The sequence below is a fragment of the Ictalurus punctatus genome, chromosome 3 (genome assembly GCF_001660625.3).
Source record: "Ictalurus punctatus breed USDA103 chromosome 3, Coco_2.0, whole genome shotgun sequence".
Classification (NCBI taxonomy): Eukaryota; Metazoa; Chordata; class Actinopteri; order Siluriformes; family Ictaluridae; genus Ictalurus; species Ictalurus punctatus.
The window spans coordinates 3613854-3637642 of NC_030418.2; the positions used below are offsets into that span (position 1 = coordinate 3613854).

Consider the following 23789-nt stretch of genomic DNA (forward strand, 5'->3'; position numbering starts at 1 on the left):
TTTTAAGCACAGTTCGATTTCTGATCCTGAGTTATCAAAATATCAACATTACAGATAATGGTTTAGGTTGCATATGCATTGTTGGATACATAGTCCGTTCATTTGGTATCATGTCTCCTACAAGAACAATAATATAAGCACAGTATCCGTTACTGGAACAACAGCTTATTAAAATTAAATTTTGTACACAATTTTTTTTTTTAAAGAAAAAGCTGAGCTTTTTTTGTTTTTTAAATTAGCATACCTAATTAACGATTAAATTTTGACATCACGTCAATTTTTTTAAGCTCTTACAGAACTAATGTTTTGGACAAGAATAAATAAGTGTGTTTCTATCCGAGGTGAAACGAACACGCTGTGGGTTAAAAAAAAAATTTAAAATAAAAATCTGGAAGTCAGCAGGTTCATGTGCAAAGCCAGAGGTACATAAAAAAACAAAACAATAAACCAGAGGAACAATAAAAGGTAAATAAAAAAACAAAAACAAACATAAAATGGCAAAATGAACAAAGAGAAGAAGAAGGGACGATTTGGATGAATCGAAAGAGGGATAAAGCACAAGAATATGCACCAGTGCTACAATGATCGCTTTCCCAATCACACCTGTGCACGTTTTGACCTGTGGGCTTTATCCTCCATCCTGATCTACCTCTGGATCTTCTTCGGCAGGAGCCTGATCTGAAGGATGATTGGGATTCAGTTAGTGGTTCCTGTGCCAGTTGCCCGCTCCGTGTCTAGTCTGAACTGTGCTGAAATGAAGCATGTGTCCACGAGCTCAGGGGGACGATGACGCAGAAGCGTGGAACTTAACAAACGCGATGGCTGCCAGCTCCTTACAGAACTCCTCCAGGACGATGACTCCCTCCAGCAACGTCACATGATCAACACTGAAGGGAAGAAAAAAAAGCCCATATACCATACGCCCACGTGTATGTATATATACCGTATATGTGCGCCCATGTGCTAGAAATGTATGACATGATACACCGTCTGATGTGGATGCCTAAACTAAAACCTTATTTTGATGTCTGTCTATCCTTTTTATATTTACACCAGCCTCCCCTGGAAATCTGTACTACCTCGATCCTTCTGGTTCCATCCCGAGCAGCCTCTTCCTCACTAGCAGCAGTTTTGGGTTGAAATCTGGAATACGGTGGATCCTCAACATCAAGTCTCCGACCACCTGACCCCAAAAAAATAAATAAATAAAAAATATTAAAAAAAAGGCTGAGAGGAAGCATTAGCTTAGCGAATACTACAATGCAGTAAGTAAGTCAGTCTCACTAGCACTATCTAGATTTAAATGCAAATACACAAAAATGCCACAAATGGATGCGGGGAAGCTCAGAGAAACAACAATACCCTGACAATGACGGAGAAGAGGGATCTACAGCCAGGTGCTAGATTGATGTAGGGGTCCAGCAAATACTCGTGCAAGTGAGGATGGGGCAGCAAGGATAGCTTCGATAACACTGACGTGACCTGTAAGTTGACATCGTACGGCTAGGGAGGAGGAGAGGGAGGGAGAGAGAGAGAGAGAGGGTCATCTTAAAACAGCTACAGTGCAAATTGAAAAAATTGCACACTGTAAAAGAATTCCTCGAGTTAAAACTGGTGACCTTAGATCGGGTATCATCACTAAGAAGACCATCCCGAGAGGACCTACGTTCTTAATTGAATTGTACAGGTGCATCTAAAAATTTATATCGTGGAAAAGTACATTTTTTCCCCCGTAATTTAATTCACAAAAAGTGAAGCTTTCATATATTCTAGATGCACTACACATAAAGTGAAACATTTCAAGCCTTTTTGTGTTTTAATCTCGATGATTACGGCTTCCAGCTCACGGGAATAAAAAAATCTAGCATCTCAAAACATTCCAATAAAGAATTTATAATACAGAAATGTCGACCTGAGAAGAGCTCTAATCAGCGAATTAAAGTTTCCTGAGGCTTTAATCTCTCCATCTGAGTCAGAATACACTATTTTCAGATAAAGTAAATGCTGCATTTCATTTGGAAATCAAGCTCCCAGAGTCTGGAGGAAGAGTGGAGAGGCACAGAACCCAAGCTGCTTGAAGTCCAGTGTGAAATTTCCACATAATCGGACACACGTTCGACTCCTTAAAAGATTTCCGTCTTTAGGATGACGAGCCATCTTTTTAAATACAGAGAAATTCGCCGTTTTGCATATTCGGGCCTGTTGTAGAATAATGGACTCCACCGTGATGCACATGAAGCAGTATGTCGTTTTAAGACTACAGCTAAAGCCTAATCGGTCCACACCAATAAACACACATACAGTAAAATGTTTTACGGTTAAATAAAATAAATTAATTCATAAGCATTAACATAAAGTGAAAAAGGCATAACCCTACCTGGTCTAGGATACGTCCCATTCTGTCAAACAGCACTTTAAGGAAGTGTCCCTCGAAAAAGGGAATGTCCAGGTTACACTTCTCAATAGGCTTAGGGATGCTGCGCCAGTCCCACCTCTGGCAGATGCCACAGTAATCTCGGAACTGCACACACACACACACATACACACACACAGTCCTGCTTAAACTGTACCTCTTCATTCACCATCACATTTCCTTTGTCTTGGGCTGTTAGATTATTTTTGTTTGATTATCTTTGTCTTATAAGTCGTTGTTCTAAGTGTAACAATCATTATTCGGTCAGATTGTAATTAGAGTCCGTTACAGACGTACGCAGGACCTCATTTGTTTAGACGATGCGTGTGAATTGAGTACAACTGCAAGAACCAACGGGAAGGACGTTTCACGCCTCACCTGTCTGTGCGCATCTCTCAGGTAAGTGTCGTAGCCAGTGCCTTCGACCTGATAAGACGATTTGGCTTCATCCGGAACCAAGCACAAGAAACTGAGCAAAAACCAAGGAGACAAGGGCATCGTCAGCAATATTAAGTTCATATTAAATGTGCTCATTATAACGTTATTGTTTTCATGAAAACAACCGGCTGCTCCACACAACCGAAAACTAAAAATTAAACGGATAAATATTTTTTTTTTCTGTTGATTAATTAAAACTGCAAAAATGTGTAATTGTGTATGATGTTCAATGTTCGTGCACAAGCAGATCGTAATACGGTGTTCACGATCACTCACAGACCTGTTCACGATTTTGTGGACCTCGGTTTTCCCATCTGGCTTTGCGTGCTCCGCGCTCGGTGGAGGTGAGCAGCTCAGCCAATCGGGGCTGGACAGCCTGGTATCTGGAGACAGGTCGGAGAACAGCGGGTCCTCTTCCAAATCGCTACACGGAGGCACGGAACAGCGGATGTTATTCGTATGAACGCTTCGATGAACAATAAAGTGGTTCGCTTGAGAGCGTTTCGCAAATCAGCAGTCTGGTAATTAGTTGGAGTTAATGGAGTTCACCTGCATGCAGTTAAAGTGTCACATGATCTCAATATAAAACACAACTTGTTCCAAAAGTTAGTGACTGGAGGTGCATCTCGATCAGTTCAGGAACGAGGCAAGGATCCTGGCTCGGCAAGCACTGGGACACCGCTGACTCAATTTCCGTTGACATGACTACGTACTCGCGTTGTAAAACGTCACCACCGGCATTTATCTTCGACAACAGGCAGGACCGTTATCTTTCTGACATTACTGTATACGTCGTGCAAATTCGGTGGCTTAAATCACACGCGTTGTCAGTGCACTGGAAGGATTTTGTCATCGAGAGCTCGAGCCTTTAAAATGGCCGACTCCCTGATCAGGGACTAGGCAGCTGATTGAGACGCACTCTGGATAAGGTGTATTTGTACTGCGGTCACATGACACTTCAACTGCACAAAAGGTGGACTCTGTTCGAATAGTAATTACGAAATCTCCGATGGCAACTGATTGAGAGGTTTCACAGAAATGGGAGGGGGGTGAATACTTATGCGACCTGAAATGTCACACTGTCAAACTATAACGATTATTTGTGGTTATTTCGTATAGATTCCTTCATTAGATCACAAATAAAAGCCGTTTCATTTTCGGACTGTAACCGATTGTAAAACGTGAACCGTGTCACTCACACGGCGTCGTGAGGCTGCCCGTTCTCCGTATGCACGCGTTCCTCGGGCTCGTCTTGCGCCTTGTTCTCGATGTAGTTGCGCTCGTCGATGCTGCGCAGCACCAGGCTGAGCAGCACGTGCTGGCACGGCTTCTGCAGCAAGTGCTCGAACAGCCGCAGAGTCATGATGCTGATCTGCGCAGAGAATCGAACATAACGGATTGGTGTTAGGTTCACTGCACACGCAACACGTGTACTCTGAATTTAATCGGACGTATTCATTATTAATTACCTCGAAACCACAGAAACGTCTAGAGGTGTCAGTAAAAATTTGGAAGGTCACACAGAAGGTTTCAAGAGCGCACTAGTCTTTTCCCACTTGAGAAATAAAGTCAGTATTTGTATTGTAAAGCAGTTCATAGTGAAGAAGACTGAGAGTCAAGACCAAAAATCCCACTTACATGACCGCTCAAAAGTTTAGACACACTCATTCTTTATTTATTTATTTTCCCCCTACATTTTAGAATAATAATAAAGGAATCAAAACTCTGGAGTAACACGAATGGATCTATGGGAATTATGTTGTGATAAAATAAATCTAAATAATTGAGTATTTTAGCATCTTCAAAGTCAGCGCCCGTTTTGTCTAGAATTTCCAGAAATGTATTCTTGGCATTTTCTCAACCGATTTCTTGAGGAATCCCCCCCCCAAGTATTAACAATATTAAAAGGAGTTCACACCTATGCTGGACTCTATTCGGCTGCTTTTCCGAATATTTCTCTCCGAGTCGTCTGTTAAAAATAAATATTTTTTTATAAATAAGTTTTCTAATGAAAGAAATGAATATGCTGGCACGATTGTATTTTTGTCTACAACACCGATTTCAAACATATAATCACACATCATACAAGATCATGAGAAACATTTCAATCGAGTGTCCACAATCTTTTGACCGGTAGTGTGTATACAGTTTACTAATGAACATGAATCACGAATCGATAATCATAGCCACGAATCTAAGGGGTACGACTGCATGTGTACCTCGTCTGAAAGGTGGTCGCAGTGCCCTATGAGTCTGTGCCTCAGGGGGTTCTGACTGACGCTGGCCGGCGTCTCTGGACCCAGTTCTTCTCCCAACAGGAAGTAGACCGTCTCCTGCAGCAAGGCCTCTGACGTGACCTGCCTGATGATCCTATTCAACAGTGCTGTGGAGGTCAGGATGCCCACCTCGGACCTACACACACAAACACACAGGTTTTTACCCACAATAATATTTTTGTGACCCCCAGACCCCCCGCCCGAAACACCTCATCGTATAGCTATGTTATTGTGTGGGTCGCTTACGTTTGCATCAACTGTGGCTCCATTACAGGTACAAAGAAGCATTCTCTCACTGCTCGAGCTAAAGCTGCTGCCGTGGTCTACGGGTTCAACACGGAAAGAAGAAGAAATGCGTAAAACAAAGAAAGACACACATGCACACACACACTGCAACTCTGAAATGATCGTATGGTGAGCTCGCTGTTCGTTTGCGTTCCCGTCCCGATTACCTTCTGGGCCTCTTTGATCAGCTGATCGCAGTAGTCCAGCCAGGAGAGGAAGGAAATGAGCGCCCGCTTCCCCACGAAAGCGGCAGCATCGTCTTTAAAGTTGTACACGTCCAGCCTGCCAAAAAACAAAAATAAAAAGAAGAAGAATATTGAAGAAAGAATATATGTATATATACTGTAAATATGTTCAAACAGAACAAAGACTCCGTCCTGAATTTGGGGTCAGAACGTGTGACCCACCCCCAGTTGACGGACTCGATGGTCTCGATGTCGAGCGGGTCCATGGACTGAGGCAGCGCCTGATAGAAGGTGCTGAGGCGAGCCGTGAGCAGCTCGCACAGCTCGGTGCTTTCCGTTAGCGTCTTCGCCGCGGCACGCTCGGGCAAGCTGACCAGCAGCATCAGACCCTCGCACGCCTTCACCACCACACGTGCGTCCTGGAGGGGGACGTGTACGGATTTTTAGAGCGTGCCTTCAGTAAATGTTCTTCGCTTCATCAACACAAGCACAAGCACACACTCGAGTGAACGAAAGGGGGACTCACTGGGCTCTTGGTCAGGTTGAGCAGAGAGCTGACCAGGTTGTAGCTGCTGCTGCTGTTGTTGCTGGTGTGTATCGCAGCTCCGGCCCCGTGTGCAGCATTCGGCAGCTGCCCCGTATCCGGAGACGACGGATCCTCTTCCACCCCGTCAGCTCCCGATTCTTTATCGCCTCCTCGTTTTCCCTTATTCTGCACACGGCATGGGGAAAAAACAAAAAGCATCCGTGATGTCTTGATACAGCAGAGGAACTAGTTTACTTGGTTTTAACACATTTAATCTTAACATGCTAAACCTGCACGCTTAATCTCACAGCTACAATATAAGCATACATAGTTTATGTCCTATTACATACACAAAATTAGAGACGCTATGAACTCGCTTCAGGAAGTCTTCAGCTACCCTGAGATTTATCCGATTGTTTTCAGACACTGTATAAAAGGCGCAATGCTTACCTCCAAAAAGAAGTTAACCAGGTAGGGGTCCTGTTTGAGTTTGGAACAGACTATGCAGAGAAACTGGATCTCTTCGTTCTCTGTAGGAGCAGCCAGAACCTCGCCACACAGATGGATGAGTTTCTGTGGAAGCCGGAGAACACTTTAGTACGCTTAACTAGAGATCCAGCGATATTTAGGCGTTTTTCCATACTCGGATATCGGTTTTGCAATACCGGATCCGCCGATAAACGGTGGCCGTTTTGAGAATTGCATCCACGACCGCCATTGCAGCACTGAATCTGTTTGTTTTTTTCTCGATTGGTTAGAATTATTTTTATGTACTTTATTTGTTTGACCTGTTTGTTTACCAATCCGAAGCTTTTATTTTAAATAAACACACTTTCGTAACAGCGCACTTTTTCTTTTATGCACTCTTTCAGACCCCTCCATTTACTGGTGTATAAATAAAAGTTGTGTTTTGTATGCAAGGAGGAAGTGAAAAATTATAACAAAATCTGTTAGAAATAAAACAGTTTGTTCAGTTCAATGGAGTGATCATTGTGTCAAAAACAGAGGTAAAACAATAAATAAATGAATAAATATCGGTTCTGCATGTCGGTTATCGGGCACATAAACATGCAAATAATCTGTATCGACTATAAAAAAAGAATAAAAAATCTATATCGGTCGATATCGACACTTAACATAGCTTTGAGTGCGTTTTGGGTCAAGGCCAAGTGACAGTTCCTCGGCTGGATTATCAGACAGGCCTTTGCCTTTCTTCTAACCAAATCTACTTCTACCCTGCAGAAAAAACAAATTGTGACTGGACTTAACATTCAGCAAGCCATAACGCCGTCAGCATAACGTGACAACTTACTTGTACGGGTCTGTGCACGTTGATGTGAGGCAGGAGCGGCTGGCGGATCCGACCCAGGAGTTTGGTGTAGAAGTTCAGAACCTGCTGCTTCATACCAGGTGGACACTACAGACAAGATATATATATATTTTATATATATTTTGAATAGTTAGACTTCACATCTTTACATCTAGAGTCCAAATCATTTGCCACTATTTTACAATCTAACCATAGAGCCAGGACACCCAATACTTGGATCTTTCCAGAATAAATATCCAGGCAATCCCAGTTTCCAATCATATCCAATACCACCTAGAGAACGATGCTCACATCGGCCTTGCCCAGAGTGTAGAGCGTCTCCAGGATCTTGTGATGGAGCAGGTACTCCATGCACGGCCCGGTCTCACCCGACTCCCTCTCTCCCTCCTCCTGGATCAGGATGTCCAGCATCTGCTCCAGGTGGGAAGGGATGTTAGTGTCCGTTACTGGGGCTTTATCATCTGCAAACAGGGTAGAAAGAAAGGGAAAAAAAGAACGTTTTAAAGTTGTTTAGATAAGTCGCATTAATAATGCAGACTATATCGTAACAGATGGCACAGTGTTATCGTATGTGTGATATGATGTCGTATGTTATTACAAAAACTGCACATGCGGGGGACTGACAAGCTTTCGTATTTCCTTTATTCTCCAGGAGTTTGTCAGGCCGGGTAGAGATGTAGAATTATTACCTGACGTTTCTATATAGTAATGTGTGATGGCCTTCCAGTGGTAGACAAAGTCTTCCTGCAAGGGCAGCGATGGCGCAAGCTGCAAAAAAACACGAAAAGAATAAATAAATAAATAAACAAACAAACAAACACATTTTAATCTTTCATTATGCATGCACAACAACAACAAACATCAGAGTTTCTGTGTCAATCTAGTTTATCTAAAGCCTTCAACTAATGAGGTTATTAAATCGTGAATGATTCCTGTCTTGAACATGTTTTGTGTTCCCCCCCGATCCAAACACTCTCCAGGATTCGGGGTTCGAATCCCGCCTCCGCCCTGCCCCATGTGTGTGGAGTTTGCATGTTCTCCCTGTGCTTCGGGGGTTTCCTCCAGTAGTCCAAACACATGCGTTGTATACCGATTGGTGTTTCCAAATTGTCCGTAGTGTGTGTGATTGTTCCCTGCGATGGGTTTGCACCCAGTCCCCCCGCCCTTATGTCCCGAGTTCCCTGGGACAGGCTCGAGGCTCCCTGCGTAGGACAAGCGGTATGGAAAATGGACGGATGGATGGATATTATCCGGATGACGGGTCATTCTCAGCACAGTGGTGACCCAGACACGATGGTACGAGTCTATCAGTATCTCTAATACACTCACACACTGGTGCAAATACTGTACGTGTGTAATACCGTGTTCATCATATCCAAACTTCCCTAGAGATCATCATTTCCACTGAGGTGTTTCAAATCTTAACCAACCATTCTTTATTTACTGTTTATTAGTCCTTTTAATCTTAAAAAGAAGACTTATCATCAAGTAGGAATGGTGCAACTGTAAGACAATGTTTACTAACAGTAACACTGCTAGCAAGAAAATTATTTAGCAACTCTGTTTAAACACACAGTTTGTGTTTAAAGGTGACGCATTAACAGCATGTTTTTGTTATGAATTAAGCTTTATTCACAATACCCCAAGTTATCCCATGAAAACTTAACTACCTAACGTTAACCAGTTAGTTAGCTTAGCCAGTTAACCAGCTAGTTAGCCAGGGCCGTTCGGACAACAATATTGGGCTAACACCTTGCAGAACAATAGCAGCTAATTATTTAACGTTGGTTCACTCCCAAATAACCCATCCCGCCTATCTTAGCTGACTACACCGAGCCCGAGCTAATAACTCATACACGCTATGCAAGTGCACTATATCTAGCAAATAAAGACGCTGATTGGGATTCAGCCTGTGACTCGCTGGCGGCGGTCGATTAGCTAAGTTGCTAGCCACGTACCTAACAAAATGTTCCATAACTAACTAACTTTCTTAACTTAACTAACTAGACAGCCAGCTAAGTTAGGTTTATACCCGTATTCTAGCTAGATATACTAGCGTACAACGTAGACGGGAAATATTGACTAATTAACGTTGGTTCTATCTCAAATTGCTACCTACTCTTAGTGGACGACACAGAGTAGAAGATAATCGCTCGTGCACCCTACGTAGTGCTCTACATGTAGTAAATACGGCGCTATTTGGGATGCAGCATATGACTCACTGGCGTTTAACCTCTCCGAATAGCTAGCTTGTTAACTAACTAGATAACGAGATACGTTAGTGGTGAGTATGAACCTAGTGTTATTCCGTTCTATAACTAATTCAATAATAGATTACTTAAATGGGCAGAGAAAGTAGGCTTGTAGTGGTATCTACCTTGGCGAAGGCTATGTCAAGGTAAGCTAACCAGGTAGCCTAAGGCTAGTTCGCTAGTTTGGGTTTAGCTAGCTAGCTAGGCCGTCTGTTCTGATATACAAACCGCACTCGGGCTTTGTCCACACGCTGTCCTTTAAACGCAACGTTTCTCTCTCACACACAAAGCTCACCGCTTCCACAGCATGCTGCAGAATCGATGTGAATTTGGAGAACATCTTGTTCTTGGACTGGACAAGTTTTTCGCGAGAAGACCGAGAGAATTCCTCTATCTTCTTCTTTCTGTTTCCGCCGCCGCGATCCAGATTGTAGCTTTCATAAAGAGACCTTCACACGAAAAAATAAACAAACAAACAAACCCGGTAACACTGAAAACTAGGCGCTTAAGTCCAAACACGTGTTTATTTCAGTAAACACACACACACCTTTGCCAGCTAAAGCCACCGTGGCATTTCCATGTCCAAAAAGCAGGAATCAGTCCTACAGAGAAACACTAGAGGGAGCCAGCGAGCTCTGTGAGTGGGGAGACGATGGCTCGATTCCAGATACATTCATACTGCCTATATACGTGCACTATATAGGGTTTGAAATGATGACTTGTACATCGTAGTGCACTACATAATAAGTACAATAGGCAGTCATTTGGGCTTCGGGCCATGAAAATGCACAAGAGTGAAGAACAATTCATAGATATAATGTGTGTATTATATACACTACCGGTCAAAAGTTTACACACTCATTCTTTATTTTTATTTTTATTTCCCCACACATTTTAAAATAACAATAAAGTTAAACTCTGGAATAACAGAGATGGATCTATGGGAATTATGTTGTGATAAAAAAAAAATCCCAAATAAATCAAAATAATTAAATATTTTATCATCTTCAAAGTAAACATGCTTTTTGCTTAGAATTTCCAGAAATGTATTCTTGGCATTTTCTCAACTGATTTCTTTTGGAATTTCCCTGAGATGCTTTTTTAAACAAGTATTAAAGGAGTTCCCAGCTACACTGGACACTTATCGGCTGCTTTTCCAAATATTTCACTGCGAGTCGTCTGTTAAAAATAAATATTTTTTTATAAATAAGATGTTAGTTTTCTAATGAAAGAAATGAATATGCTGGCACGATTGTATTTTTGTCTACAACACCGATTTCAAATATTTAATCATACAACTTCAGATCAAAAGGTTTTTAAGGTCATGGGAAACATTTCGGTTGAGTGTCCACAAACTTTTGAGCGGTATTGTGTGTGTGTGTGTGTGTGTGTGTGTGTGTATATATATATATATATATATATATATATATATATATATATATATATATATATATATATATTATATTCCCCTTTTCCTCATGGTTATATAATGATACTTCCACTTCAAGTGAAATGTTATAAAGTAGAATTTGCGAGGAATATTTCTTATTTGTAGATTAAGTTTTATATAGTTTAGTGATGCATAATATTTGATCATTTCCTTTTTCTTCACTGCAACTTGTATTCCTTTTCTGTTTTAATCAGGTTCAGCTTTAAACAACGTCTTTATATAATAAATTTAAATATCATTTCGGTTTCTCTGACACTTAAAACACTACTACTATAAACGACAATATGGTCACGTCAATCATTTTCAGATTTTTTATTATTATTATTATCACTGTTATTATCATATTAAATGTCACAAAAACACATCATCTCTTTTACTACAGTAATAATAAAATAAATAAATAAATATCAAAGCTCAACTCCACTAGCTAGGGTGGAAACACAGATCCCCCTTTTCCTCAGATGTAGTTCTCTCTCTCTCTCTCTCTCTCTCTCTCTCTCTCTCTCTCTCTGTCTCTGTCTTCAGATCCAAAAAACTCTCAGTTCCCAGAAGACACATGACATTCATTACATTTTATAAGTGAATTTCTAATCATAAGCTGCAGGATATTACAGAAGAATGTCTCCAAATGTTGATTATCCCTGCATCATTTATGTTTGATTTTACACTGAAAATGTTATCAAATGTATTTTTTAAATATATATCTAAACTACAAACAACATTCTAACATCCAAGGACAGGATTTGTTTTGCATAACTCATGCATATTTAATTAGATCAAGCATAATTTGCATCAATACATGTAATTTCGAAAAACGTTCCAATACAAAAATACTTCTGTCAAACGGTGAATATTGTTTGTGATTGTTTATTGTTTTTTTGTTTTGTTTTGTTTTTAATTATGAGACTTGAGACGTCAGAGAAAAACAACACATTCCAAATGACTTCCTGTTTTACATATAGTGCCCTAGGTAGGGCGCACAATGGCACGATTTCATCCACTACGCAGTTGACATCTTTATTGGTTTGAGATTCGTCCAGCGTGATTGTGGAAAAAAAAGTGTCTGAATTCTCAAACGCGTCATTCTAGTAAACAAGGGCACTACATAGGGTGCAGAAGTTATTATGTGACGTCTTATAGAGTGAGTTTATGTAGGGAGTAAGGAAAGATTTGGGATTGAGCCAGACCCAAACGCGAAGCTAGGCGCACGGTGGTACTGCTTGCTCGCGTAAGCAGATAGCGAGTGGAAGTGAGAAGATGTCAGCCGTGCCTGACGGCAAAAAGCTGGTGCGAAGCCCGAGCGGACTGCGCATGGTACCGGAGAACGGAGCGTTCAGCAGCCCGTTTTCGTTAGCCGAGCCCCAGTGGGTTCCGGATAAAGAGGTATGAAGTGAATTAGCTGTGCGCTCTGAACTCGACTGTTTTTGGGGCGTTGTTGTTGTTTAGCTAATTCGCGCTAGCACCGTCGGCTCAGTAAGAAACTCGTAGAAGCGGAAACTTGTGTTAAAATTATCATTTAATTAATTTCACTTAATATATTTTGTTTGTCGCGTCTCATTAGCGCGACAATATTTAATTAAATTTTTCAAACATGCAAATTGTATTTGGTGAAGAAGTCCTTGCTAGTCAGCTAACGGATAAACCATAATAAACTGTCAAAAAAAAAACAACCCCCCCCAAACTAACCAAGTCTAAAGTTTGACATTTCAGGCAGTTATTATATAATTTGACGTATCTCTTGGATTTGGTTGAAACTTTGAGTCATACTTTTATGACTTGAATTAAAGAGTAATTGGAAATATGTATTGTACTACAGTAGTGTGGTATTTAAGTAGGGGTGTTTTCAAGCAAGGGTTTCTGCGCATGCGTAGTTCACCTCTAAAAAGAAAGCTTCATTCATTGCTTCATTCGGGTTGGGATCGGGGTTGTGGTGCATCCTGGGCTTATCCCAGGAACACTGGGCGTGAGCCGGGAACACGCTCTGGATCTCACATGCATTCACACACACTAACACCAAGAGGCTATTTTGAGAGGCCGGTCCACCAGGGAGGAACCCAGAAGGAATGCACACAAGAACATGCTGAGAAACTCCACACGGGCGGTACCGTGAGCTCAGGGTCAAACCGACGACTGTGAAAGTGTCACGCCGTGCAAGAGCTTCATGTATATTTGCTTGTCAATATGCAGGAGCCGTTTTGTGATCAAAACACAGGCTATTAAAATAGACTACATTTACTTTTTTATTCTGGAATTGGATAACTTGTACTTCTTGGGCGTTTCCGCTCCAGTCTCACATTTTTGTGTCTTGCTGTTTCAGTGTCCTAGATGCATGCAGTGTGACACCAAATTTGACTTCATCACCAGAAAGGTATGTAGTACCAGGATGTTTCTTTTCTTTTTTTTCCTTTTCTTTTTCTGTGGTCACGTCCATGCAGAGTGGACTCGTTTCTCGGCTGTTTCCTGTTGCGTAACTTTGAGCTGTTTTGTAATCCCATGACCTAAGGTTTTTTTTTAAACTTTTTTTAAAAAATCCCCTTTGTTTCTTTCTATATCCTTTATTTTTATTTATTTTATTGTACGCATGTACATGTACATTTCTAACATTGTGCTGTTTTGCATCGTGTGTGCAGCAATGTTATAAGTTCATGTTTATATACATGCGTTTGACATTGTGTTCAGTGTGTGTGTGTGTGTGTGTGTGCAAGAATGCATGACCAGTCACATGTTTTGTTTTTTTTTTGGCTTCAAACCCTACAGTTAAAATTTCACTCAAACGCGGAAGACATGACTTAGGCGCTGTAGTGCCTTCCGAAAGTTTTCACCCCCTTGGCATTTTCCTTCTTTTGTTGCATTGCAACCTGCAATTTAAATGGATTTTTATTCGGAGTTCATATAATGGATATGGACATGCACAAAATAGTCCAAATTAGTAAAGTGAATTAGGAAAAAAAGAACTCGTTTAAAAGAAGAAAAGAGGTGCATGCGTATGTAATTCACTCCCTTTGCTATGAAACCCCTAAATAAGATCTGGTGCAACTGATTACCTTCAGAAGTCACATAATTAGTTCAATAAAGTCCATCTGCGTGCAGTCTAAGTGTCACATGATCTCCGTGTATATATACACCTATTCTGAAAGGCCTGAGAGTCTGTAACACTACTGAGCAAGTTGCACCATGAAGAAGAAGGAGCTCTCCAAACAGGTCAGGGACAAAGTTGTGGAGAAGTATAGATCAGGGTTGGGTTATACATTGATATAGAGACTTTGAACATCCCACGGAGCACCATTAAATCCATGATTAAAAAATGGAAAGAACATGCCACACAGCACACATGCCAAGAGAGCAACCCCCCCCCCCCCCCCCAAAACTCACAGACCAGGCGTTAATCATAGAGGCAACAAAGAGACCAAAGACAACCCTGAAGGAGCTGCAAAGCTCCACAGCGGATATTGGAGTATCTGTCCACTTTAAGCCATACACTCCACAGAGCTGAAAAAAAGCCATTGCTTACAGAAAAAAATAAGCAAACGTTTGATGTTCGCCAGGTTGTAAGGCAATAAAATAGGAAAAATGCCAGGAGGGGTGAATACATTTCTAAGGCACTGTTTTCGACCACACTACGATAGGAATAAATGTAGCTGTATATTTCCTGTGTTAACAAAATATTAGGCATTATCCTAATGGCATTAATATAATTTATGACCGAGTTTTTGCAATAAATACTCTGTCATACTCAGTCTTTGTGATTTTGTTGCAAGGTCTCGACACAAGAAGGTATCCGAGCGATTCTCACAGCCCCTGGTAGTTATCCAGGATTCATAAAAACCTCTGTTACGAAAGTAGCTACTACTGATTTGTTCACTCCTGCATTTATCAACAGTGTGTATACCGTATAAGTATGTGTGCACTTGCTGTAACAAACGTTTGTGCGTCCCCAGCACCACTGTCGAAGATGTGGCCGGTGTTTCTGCGATAAATGCTGCAGTAAGAAGGTGGCCTTGCCCAGGATGTGCTTCGTAGATCCGGTCAGGCAGTGCGGCGAATGCGGCCTCGTCTCACAGAAAGAACTTGACTTCTATGACAAACAGCTCAAAGTGCTCACCGCAGGTGAGACGGACAAGTGCACGGAATCCACACACGTACATACTTGTTGACACGCTGTTGTGTGTATAAAAAAAAAAAAAAAAAAAAAAGGTAATCTTTCAGTCTGTACAGGATTTCAGGGTTGTTTTTTTTTATTGTTGCAGCCAAAAATGCTTGACTTTGCTGCGGCTTTTTAAAAAATTTGCGAGGAATCTGCGGTAGCTTTGAAAAATTGCAATCTCCTGTGAATGTTGCGGAGTTTCCTTTATTTTGCGTCAATTTCCACAATCGCAAAATCACAAAATCCTGTAGGGTCTGATTTTTTTGGATATTTTGATGGCCTTGTTTGAATTTAAACCCTTATGCATCTTAATGAATAATTTGTTAACTGTTTATGGTATGTGTGGGTTTTGTATCCTGAGCCTCTTGGTTAAAAACGTGTGTATGATCAGATTTGAGTCTAAATTCCACGGATTTTGTTAGAGAACATACCTACACAGGTTTGCCAGTAGGCGTGTAGGAGACTTGACAAATGTGATAAAAGGTTGAGAACAAAATTGAAACTTTTTTTAGACCTTGGCACAAAGCTCTTCATTTGGCTCTAATCGTCATGATGAAGAATGGTGGTGGTAGTTTCATGTTGGGAATAGAGATCGAACGGTAATCGGTTTTGCCGATATCTTTCCGATATTTAAGCGTTTTTCCACAATCAGTTATCGGTTTTGTAATATCGGATCCATCGATAAATGGCGCCATCTCCTGCGCATTTTGAGAATTGCACGCATGACCGCCATAACAGCCATTAACGAACAAATAAGATATGTTGCATAAAATGCTTATATGCAGTTTAAGCAGCTTGGTACTAAGACATAGAGACAAATGGACAGAGTCACGCAAGACACTTTATCGAAGACACTTTAGTAACAGTGCGCTTTATTTTTAATTTTTTGGACTCTTTCAAACCCCTCTATTTATTGGTGTGTATAAATAAGAGTTTTGTTTGTATGCAAGGAGGAAGTGAAATTTTGCATAAACATGCAGATAATCTGTATCGGTTATAAAAAAAAAAAAAAAAAAAAATCAATAGTTGGGAGGTTTGTGTCGAATATTAAATACGCACTGCGGGAAATAACTAAACTAATGTTTGTGGTGAAGCTTCAAAATGCAGTTACCCATAGGAACTTGAACACTCATGGCAGACATTATTATTATTATTATTATTATTATTATTATTATTATTCACAAGAGCAAGATCACTTAATGTAATTTAATTTAAATGCAGGAATGCAAAAAAAAAAAACAACAAAAACTTAATTATTATTAAGAGAATTAATGAGTATGAAACGTACCATGATTTGTATTCACAATTCCTGTTGTTCTAATGTTGTGTCTACATTAGGAGGCACATTCCTGGTCACAGTAGGCTTCTCGGAAAAATCAGAGACCATGGTGTGCCGGCTTTCAAATAATCACAGGTAGTGTACACGTGTGCGCACACACACACACACACACACACACACACACACACACACACCTAAACATACAAATCATTCTAACTATAGAATGTCTTCTTATTTATTTTTTTTGTTTCACTGTTTCGACCTTGTCTTCAATCAGATATCTGTTCCTGGATGGAGAAAGCCATTTTGAGGTGGAGTTGTCTCGGATCTCCACCATGCAAGTGCTGACAGAGACAGAGGGCTCGACCCCTGGAGGTAAGGATCGGGCCGAGGGTTTAGTCAGTTTGTTTATTTAAATGTTCTACGTGGGTTAGCGACAAATATTTGTAATGTGATCGATATGTTTTGGTTCTGTGAAAGATTAACGAGTCCTTTCTTATACATGGAGATTTTGTCTTTTTATTTCTAAATATATATTAAAGCCTTATTTCAGGGAATTTAGGTCAGTTTTTGTAGCAAACCCACAAAGGAATTGGGCCATAATGTGGTGTTATTTCGCTAACGTTTTAAGTCATATCAGCACTCTGACCTTATTTCTTCCTAATCTTGGGTTTTTGACATTTACATTTAACAACTGTTTGACGTGAAAGCCGAGCTTGCTGCGACTCATGATGCTTAATAGGCTATAATGTATAACAATTTGTGACATACCCGAAAGCCATTATAATAAAATAGTCTGAGCAGTCCCTTTTTTTTTTTTTTAATTTCTGTTAATATTTTGAATAATATAAAGTAAGTTATGAAGGAGGTTGATTTGCGTGTTATCGATCTTGCGCACCCATGTAGTATGAGAATGAACCTCAATCTAAGGGAAGATGAATACAATACAAGCGTGGTTACATATTACTTTAGATTGTATACATGAATGTGATCATGTATTTATATTTACAGCGGTGCTTGAAAGTTTGGGAATTTTCTATTTATATCTCCATAAATATGGCCTAAAACATGAACGTATTTTCACACAAGTCCTAAACGTAAACAAAGAGCAGTTAATTTGAAGGTAAAATTAGTGTCAGGAAAAATGTTTTTTAACTGCAGATGAGAACAAAATAGAACTTTTGGTTTAAATGAGAAGCGTTTTGTTTGTAGAGTGGAAAACACTGCGTTCCGGCATAAGAACCTTATCCGGCCTGTGAAACATGGTGGTGGTAGTGTCATGGTTTGGGAATGTTTTGCTCTGCTCGGCCAGGACGACTTGCATAATTGACGGAACGATGAATTCTGAATTATACCAGCGAACTCTAAAGGAAAATGTCAGGACATCTGTCTGTGATCTGAATCTCAAGAGAAAGCGGGTCATGCAGCAAGATAACGACCCTAAACACACAAGTCGTTCTACCAAAGAACGGTTAAAGAAGAATAAAATTAACATTTTAGAACGGTCAAGTCAAAGTCCTGACCTTAATCCAATAGAGATGTTGTGGAAGAACCTGAAGCGAGCAGTTCATGTGAGGAAACCCACCAACATCCCAGAGTCGAAGCTGTTCTGTACTGAGGAACGGGCTAAAATTCCTCCAAGCCGACGTGCAGGACCGATCAACAGCTACCGCAAACGATTAGCTGCAGTTATTGCTGCACAAGAGGATCACACCAGATACTGAAAACAAAGATTCACACACTTTTACCGCTCACAGATGTGTAATATTGCATCATTTTCCTCAGTAAATAAACGGCCGAGTATTATAATTGTGGCTCATTTGTTTAATCGGGTTCTCTTTATCTGCTTTCAGGACTCGTGTGAAATTCTGATAATATTTTAGGTCATATTTATGCAGATATATAGAACATTCACAAACTTTGAAGCACCACCGTAGACACTGTAGACTACTTCGTTTAGAAGTTGTGGGTCACCCCATGATTCCACAGGGTCATGAATGCAACGAGCGCTGAAAGTCATGTAAAGTTAAAATGCTGGCCATTGAAACTAGGTCCAGGTAAAGATGTAAAAATTAGTTTGTTTTTTGTGGGTTTAAAATTGTTTTTTTTTTTTTATTATTATTATTATTTTTTTAAATCGACTATTCTGAAGTGCTCTAAAAGGCTGTAAAAATGTAATATTGCATTTTGCACATGCTTAGTATTCCTCACATATCTCACATTTGCCTTGTTCGCCAAAGAGCACAGTAGATTACAGTATCGGTCTCTGCGCTGAGAGAACTTCGAGTCTAAAAGCTAATTGTCTTCCGGACGTCATTCGGTTATTGATTCAGAAAGTAATGTTTTGTTCCGGTTTCAAATGAACATGAGTCAGCACAGCTCTGAGGAATCTGTTCGGTTTTTCTGAAATGGTGTGCGCTTCCTGCATCACAATTGCACAGTCTGTAATGGGGTGGGTGATATGATGAAAATATCATGATCTCTGATACCTGATGTGGATCATGATTATATAGGTTTGCTCACAAGCTACCGGCAAAGCAGTAGTTTTGCATGAAAATGTATATTTATCCTATATTTAAGTATCAAAATTTTAACATCACTTAAATAATTAATAATAATTAAATAAGTAATAATTTTAAAGAGACAAAAAAAAGAAACCCATAATATCCATGATATTTCAGAAACGCATACCGTGACATAATTGATCACGATATCAACATTGTCATCATATCACCCAGCCCAAATCTGTAACGTTAACTTCAGGATTTACAGGACGCTAAAATTTACATTAATGCTGTGTGCACTTCTTTACAGGAATCCGACAGCTTTTATAATGTGTTAACATTTCTTGCGCTTCTTCCCCCCCCTTCGTTTTTGTTTTCTCTGGGCTGCTTGATGCCTCGTTTCTTTTCTGGGCCCAGAGAAAGATATTCACACTTACACCACTCTCCTGGACAGTCATTATATATCCGAAGGTTAGCATCTCTTTCTGTCTCTTTCTCTGTCCTTTACTTCCCAAATCTTGCTTGTCTTTACCGTTGCTTTTAAATGGATTTGCCTTTCCAAATCCATACGATGCAACTATATTAAGAGGCTGTTGTTTCTCCTTTCATTTTAGATTGTACACTACCAGTCAAAAGTTTGGAGACACTCGACTGAAATGTTTCTCATGATCCTAAAAAGCATTTGATCTGAAGGTTCATGATTAAATGTTTGAAATCGGTTTCGTAGACGAAAATATAATCGTGCCGGCGTATTCGTTCCTTTGGTTAGACAACTGACATTTTATTTACAAAAAATGCTTTTTTTAAATGGATGGGTCGGAGCGAAAAATTCGGAAAAGCAGCCAATAGGTGTCCAGCGTCGGTGTGAACTGCTTTAATACTGTTTAAAAAGCATCTCGGGGAAATTCCTCAAGAAATCGGGTGAGAAAACGCCAAGAATACATTTCTGGAAATTCTAAGCAAAAAGGACGTCTAGTTTGAAGATGCTGAAATACTAAAGTATTTTGATTTATTTTGGATTATTTATCACAGTATAATTCCCATAGTTCCATTTGTGCTACTCCAGAGTTTTGATGACTTTATTGTTTTTCTAAAATGTGTGTAGGGGGGATAAAATAAAGAATGAATGTGTCTAAACTTTTGAGCGGTAGGGTATGTCTCAGCATGACTTGCACGGTATTAATGATGTATCATCAGTATTATAATGCATCTTATCGATAAACCCATTATCACGGCTTGGCAGAAAGTCCAGTGACGCAGTAATGGGTTCGGTGTCCTAGACCACTTTCTTGCTCATCAATAATGCAGTAGCGTAAGCCTTTACCACATGTCGTTACAGTAATTAAAGTGTGCATCATGAGACACCAAGATAATGAAATGGATGAACACGAGAACATTTCCAGGAGCAATCAGTAGATAAATATGTTGCATCGTAACTTTTTTTTTTTTCACCCCCAAATTCATTAAGAGTCTATGAATATGATTCCACACCTCCATCCCGATCTGCATACGGGGACATGATTGGCTTTTATAAGTTATGATGCAATAACAACTACGAGTCCTGTATCCAGTTATGATCTTGGATATTGAGATGTTCAGTACATCAAAACTGTAAAATAAATAAAATAAACGTTGCCGCCCCTTGACAAGTCCAGTGAATTTAGTGCAAAAGTTTGTGCACCCTTAAGCCCAAATTATTATTAGCGTATTATTTTCGAGCTATAACAATAATACATTTGCAGTGTTAAGTTTAACCGGTGTTATAATAACTATTAATGTATATTTACTAATAATAACTAACCACCTTTGCTTTTATAGTATCGGCGTCATACGTAACCTTTATTTTTATTTTTTTTAATGACTTACTAAAAGCTTTCAGCTCTAAAGTTTATTATAATATGCGCTAACAGGTTTCTCTACCACTGTCACTGTCATTAAATGCTATATTTACTGCAAACCTTGATATTGGGTTGTACCGGTGTCGTACTGTAAATGATTCATCAGTCCATTTCAGAAAGATCTTGTTTTATTATTTACGTTTTATTCTTCCCACTTCTTTGCTACGTAAAGAAAAAAAAATGATTTCAGGACAAATCACTCAGCTCTGAACTCTTGCACAGGAGGCATGTCCCGTGCCACAGGAATGCTGCTGCACTATAAGCCCCCGGGCTCGCAGGACTCTCAGCAGCTCCGCATGGAGGCGGCCGACGACAAAAAGAGCGCCTCCTCCTGGCTCGCCGCCATGCACAAGGCAGGTTTTTTCACAGGGAACAGAAGGGAGGAATTGTGCATACACACATTACCAACTGGCCTGTTTTTATTTCATAATATATTCAAAGGAAGAGCAGCTTTTTCACGGAATAACGTGCAATGAGTGGTCCTTGGTGCCATTCATTTTGGATTTTGCTCATTTGCATGATGGGTGCCATTAATTTTGAAGTTGATCATAAGGTCAAGGGCAAAATTAATGGCACTCATTATGCAAATAACATGCAGTGAGTGACATTTGGTGCTTACACACATGGGGGCGCTGTAGTATTTATATTATATTCTATTATATTATATAGTATTACTATTGCGTCTGTTTTTAAGTGTATTTGTTTGCAGTTATTATTGAATATTTTAAGCTGATTCGGAGATTGCACTTTTATTTTTTTGCAGTGACCATATCAGTCAAGAAATTGAATCCTGTTTGAAAACCTGTGGTCTGATCATAACCAGCAGCACTAAATTGGTAAAAATGCAGCATAGATGATTAATTAAACATTTAATTATAAAATTAATGCATAACCAAGAGGTGTTCCTATCAGGCGATTATGACCCCTTCGCAATTTATATTTATATATACACTGTAGGTTTGCTCAGACAGCCTGCGATACAGTAGTATTGCATAAAAAAATGTTACAGATGATGATAAAGCTGTTCATTATTAATAAACAAATGTATAGAAATTTATATTTTAAAAAAGCACATTTTTATTTATAAACGTGTATTTAAAAAATTATCACTGAACGAGAGGGGAAAAGCTAAATTTTTTTTTTTTTTTTTTTTTTTTTTTATAAACAGTTTTAAAGAAAAAAAGTATGAAAAGCTATCACAGCCTGGATGTAAACATTTCATTTTATTTCATTTTTTTAATGTCTCCTGCTATCGGTTCAGAGCATCGTGCTTGATATCCTACTGGTATCCATCTTGTCCGATATCTTATTCGATCTTCTCTGAACAAGATGTCCTGTGATTTATCTCTTTTCATCAACAGGCTGCCAAACTTCTGTATGAGTCAAGGGACCAGTAAACTAACTGATGTCAAGGCACAGCGCTGAAGAGGAACAGGAGGAGTGTTCAAACCAAGAGAGAATGATGCGTGTTTGTTAGAAACTCGCGTGTGCTCCACTACGCCTACTCGCTTTCTATCGGACCTCTGCTTTCCGTTTCCCGTCTGGATGGACCGGATTGGTCACATGACTCGTCCGTCACTCCAATAGGGTGGACCAAGTTAACCATTGATTCTAGTACAATGTGTATATATGTGTATATATAATCTATATATACATATACACACATAGATGAGATATATATATGCACATGATCTACAGTGAATACGTTCAAATCGGGTCTCGCGTATGATTTATTATTTTTTTTCCCTTTCTTAGCTTTACAAGTCAAATAGTCCTATTTTAACACACTCTGTATGTATTACTCTGTATGTATGAGTGTGTGTATATATATCTACTTTTTACTGCCAGTATATTCACTTGTATCACTTTGTAACTGTGCCTCCAAATCACCTGTACACACTACAACGAGCAGTTCATAGGATTATCAAGTAAGTTTGACCATTTCTGCTTTTTTTTTTAACCAAGTCTCCATATCTCGCTATTCTCCACGGGCTCTATATGAAGTTTGTCGTGACACTACAGTTCAGCCCCGGTAAATGCAAACGAAGCTGACTTTCCAAGTAAATATTATTAGTGCTCGTATGAAATCTCCAGACAAGGCTTCCTCATGAATCCATGCCAGTATTCTCCCTTGAAAAACTTTTTCTTTTTTTTTTTTTTTTGGTAATGAAAATGTGTTGTAATACAAATTTGTTTACAAATGTGTGCATGGTGTGCATATATTATAATTTTTTTTCTTATTTACTGATTAAATCAGTTATTTGTAACCTGTATATTTGTCTGGATATTTTTTTTTGTATCAGTATGATTATTCTCAGGTTTTACATGATAAAGCAACGTTGCTGCTTTAAATTGAAATAAAAAGGAGCGTAATGATCACACTTCTATTTGTATTTCTTGTCGGAGAAATACTCCGGGCAGGTCCCGTTAAGAGTGGGATTAAACACGGAAATTTTATTCTGAAAGAGAATCGGGTATGTTCACATTCTGACCTCTAGTAGTATAGTGGAAATGCAGTGACTAGAAATTGATTGATTTCTTTTTAACTGTTCTACACAGACACACTGTAGTGTTCAGTATGAGCACGGTCATGAGTTCTGCACCACTTCCTGTCCCAATTATGGTCACTTTGTCCTGTTTAGTCAAAAGAGTGAGGTTAAAAGCGTAGATATTTAAACATTAAGTACACAAAAAAAAGTATTTCTACTTTGTTACTTCACATCTGTCGAAATTTCGTACGGAAAGCAGAGGTCTATAGATGGAGTCCCCAGAGATGAGATTTACATAGTTTCCATTCATGCAGGCATCA

The 23789-nt window shown here is 39.5% G+C and overlaps 2 protein-coding genes across 5 annotated transcripts in view; one reads left to right on the top strand and one right to left on the bottom strand.

Annotated features, from left to right (window-relative positions):
* The window catches only part of fhip2a (FHF complex subunit HOOK interacting protein 2), an 11611-nt gene extending 1291 nt beyond the window's left edge, over positions 1-10320 (bottom strand). Inside the window, exons 1-18 of the mRNA XM_017463994.3 lie at positions 10253-10320; positions 10001-10154; positions 8143-8221; positions 7745-7914; positions 7436-7540; positions 6574-6696; positions 6124-6309; positions 5820-6016; positions 5580-5694; positions 5374-5450; positions 5071-5263; positions 4051-4223; positions 3132-3275; positions 2792-2882; positions 2378-2521; positions 1363-1503; positions 1080-1183; positions 1-887 (exon numbers count right to left, since the gene is read on the bottom strand). The exon at positions 1-887 is cut by the window's left edge and continues 1291 nt beyond it. Of these exons, the coding sequence (XP_017319483.1) occupies positions 776-887; positions 1080-1183; positions 1363-1503; positions 2378-2521; positions 2792-2882; positions 3132-3275; positions 4051-4223; positions 5071-5263; positions 5374-5450; positions 5580-5694; positions 5820-6016; positions 6124-6309; positions 6574-6696; positions 7436-7540; positions 7745-7914; positions 8143-8221; positions 10001-10045 (2199 nt within the window). The 5' untranslated portion in view covers positions 10046-10154; positions 10253-10320 and the 3' untranslated portion in view covers positions 1-775. The remainder of the gene's footprint in view (positions 888-1079; positions 1184-1362; positions 1504-2377; positions 2522-2791; positions 2883-3131; positions 3276-4050; positions 4224-5070; positions 5264-5373; positions 5451-5579; positions 5695-5819; positions 6017-6123; positions 6310-6573; positions 6697-7435; positions 7541-7744; positions 7915-8142; positions 8222-10000; positions 10155-10252) is intronic.
* On the top strand, positions 9640-23253 carry zfyve21 (zinc finger, FYVE domain containing 21). 4 transcript variants are annotated; one of them, XM_017463998.3, is made up of 8 exons: positions 9640-9737; positions 13473-13523; positions 15094-15262; positions 16638-16713; positions 16856-16953; positions 19500-19553; positions 21203-21333; positions 22342-23253. In XM_017463998.3, the coding sequence occupies exons 2-8, from the start codon at positions 13485-13487 to the stop codon at positions 22375-22377; spliced, it is 603 nt and encodes a 200-aa protein (XP_017319487.1). In that variant the 5' UTR covers positions 9640-9737; positions 13473-13484; the 3' UTR covers positions 22378-23253. The 4 variants fall into 4 exon arrangements, with proteins under 4 accessions (XP_017319487.1, XP_017319484.1, XP_017319485.1 ...); XM_017463995.3 differs by lacking the exon at positions 9640-9737 and adding an exon at positions 12289-12538; XM_017463999.3 differs by lacking the exon at positions 9640-9737 and adding an exon at positions 13070-13318.
* Positions 23254-23789: the final 536 nt, after the last annotated feature.

Coding starts and splice junctions, on each gene's coding strand:
- zfyve21 (XM_017463995.3), top strand. CDS start 12,413: ATGTCAGCCGTGCCTGACGGCAAAAAGCTGGTGCGAAGCCCGAGCGGA. Junction 15,263..16,637: donor GCTCAAAGTGCTCACCGCAG/GTGAGACGGACA, acceptor TGTCTACATTAG/GAGGCACATTCCTGGTCACA. Junction 21,334..22,341: donor GGCTCGCCGCCATGCACAAG/GCAGGTTTTTTC, acceptor TTTCATCAACAG/GCTGCCAAACTTCTGTATGA.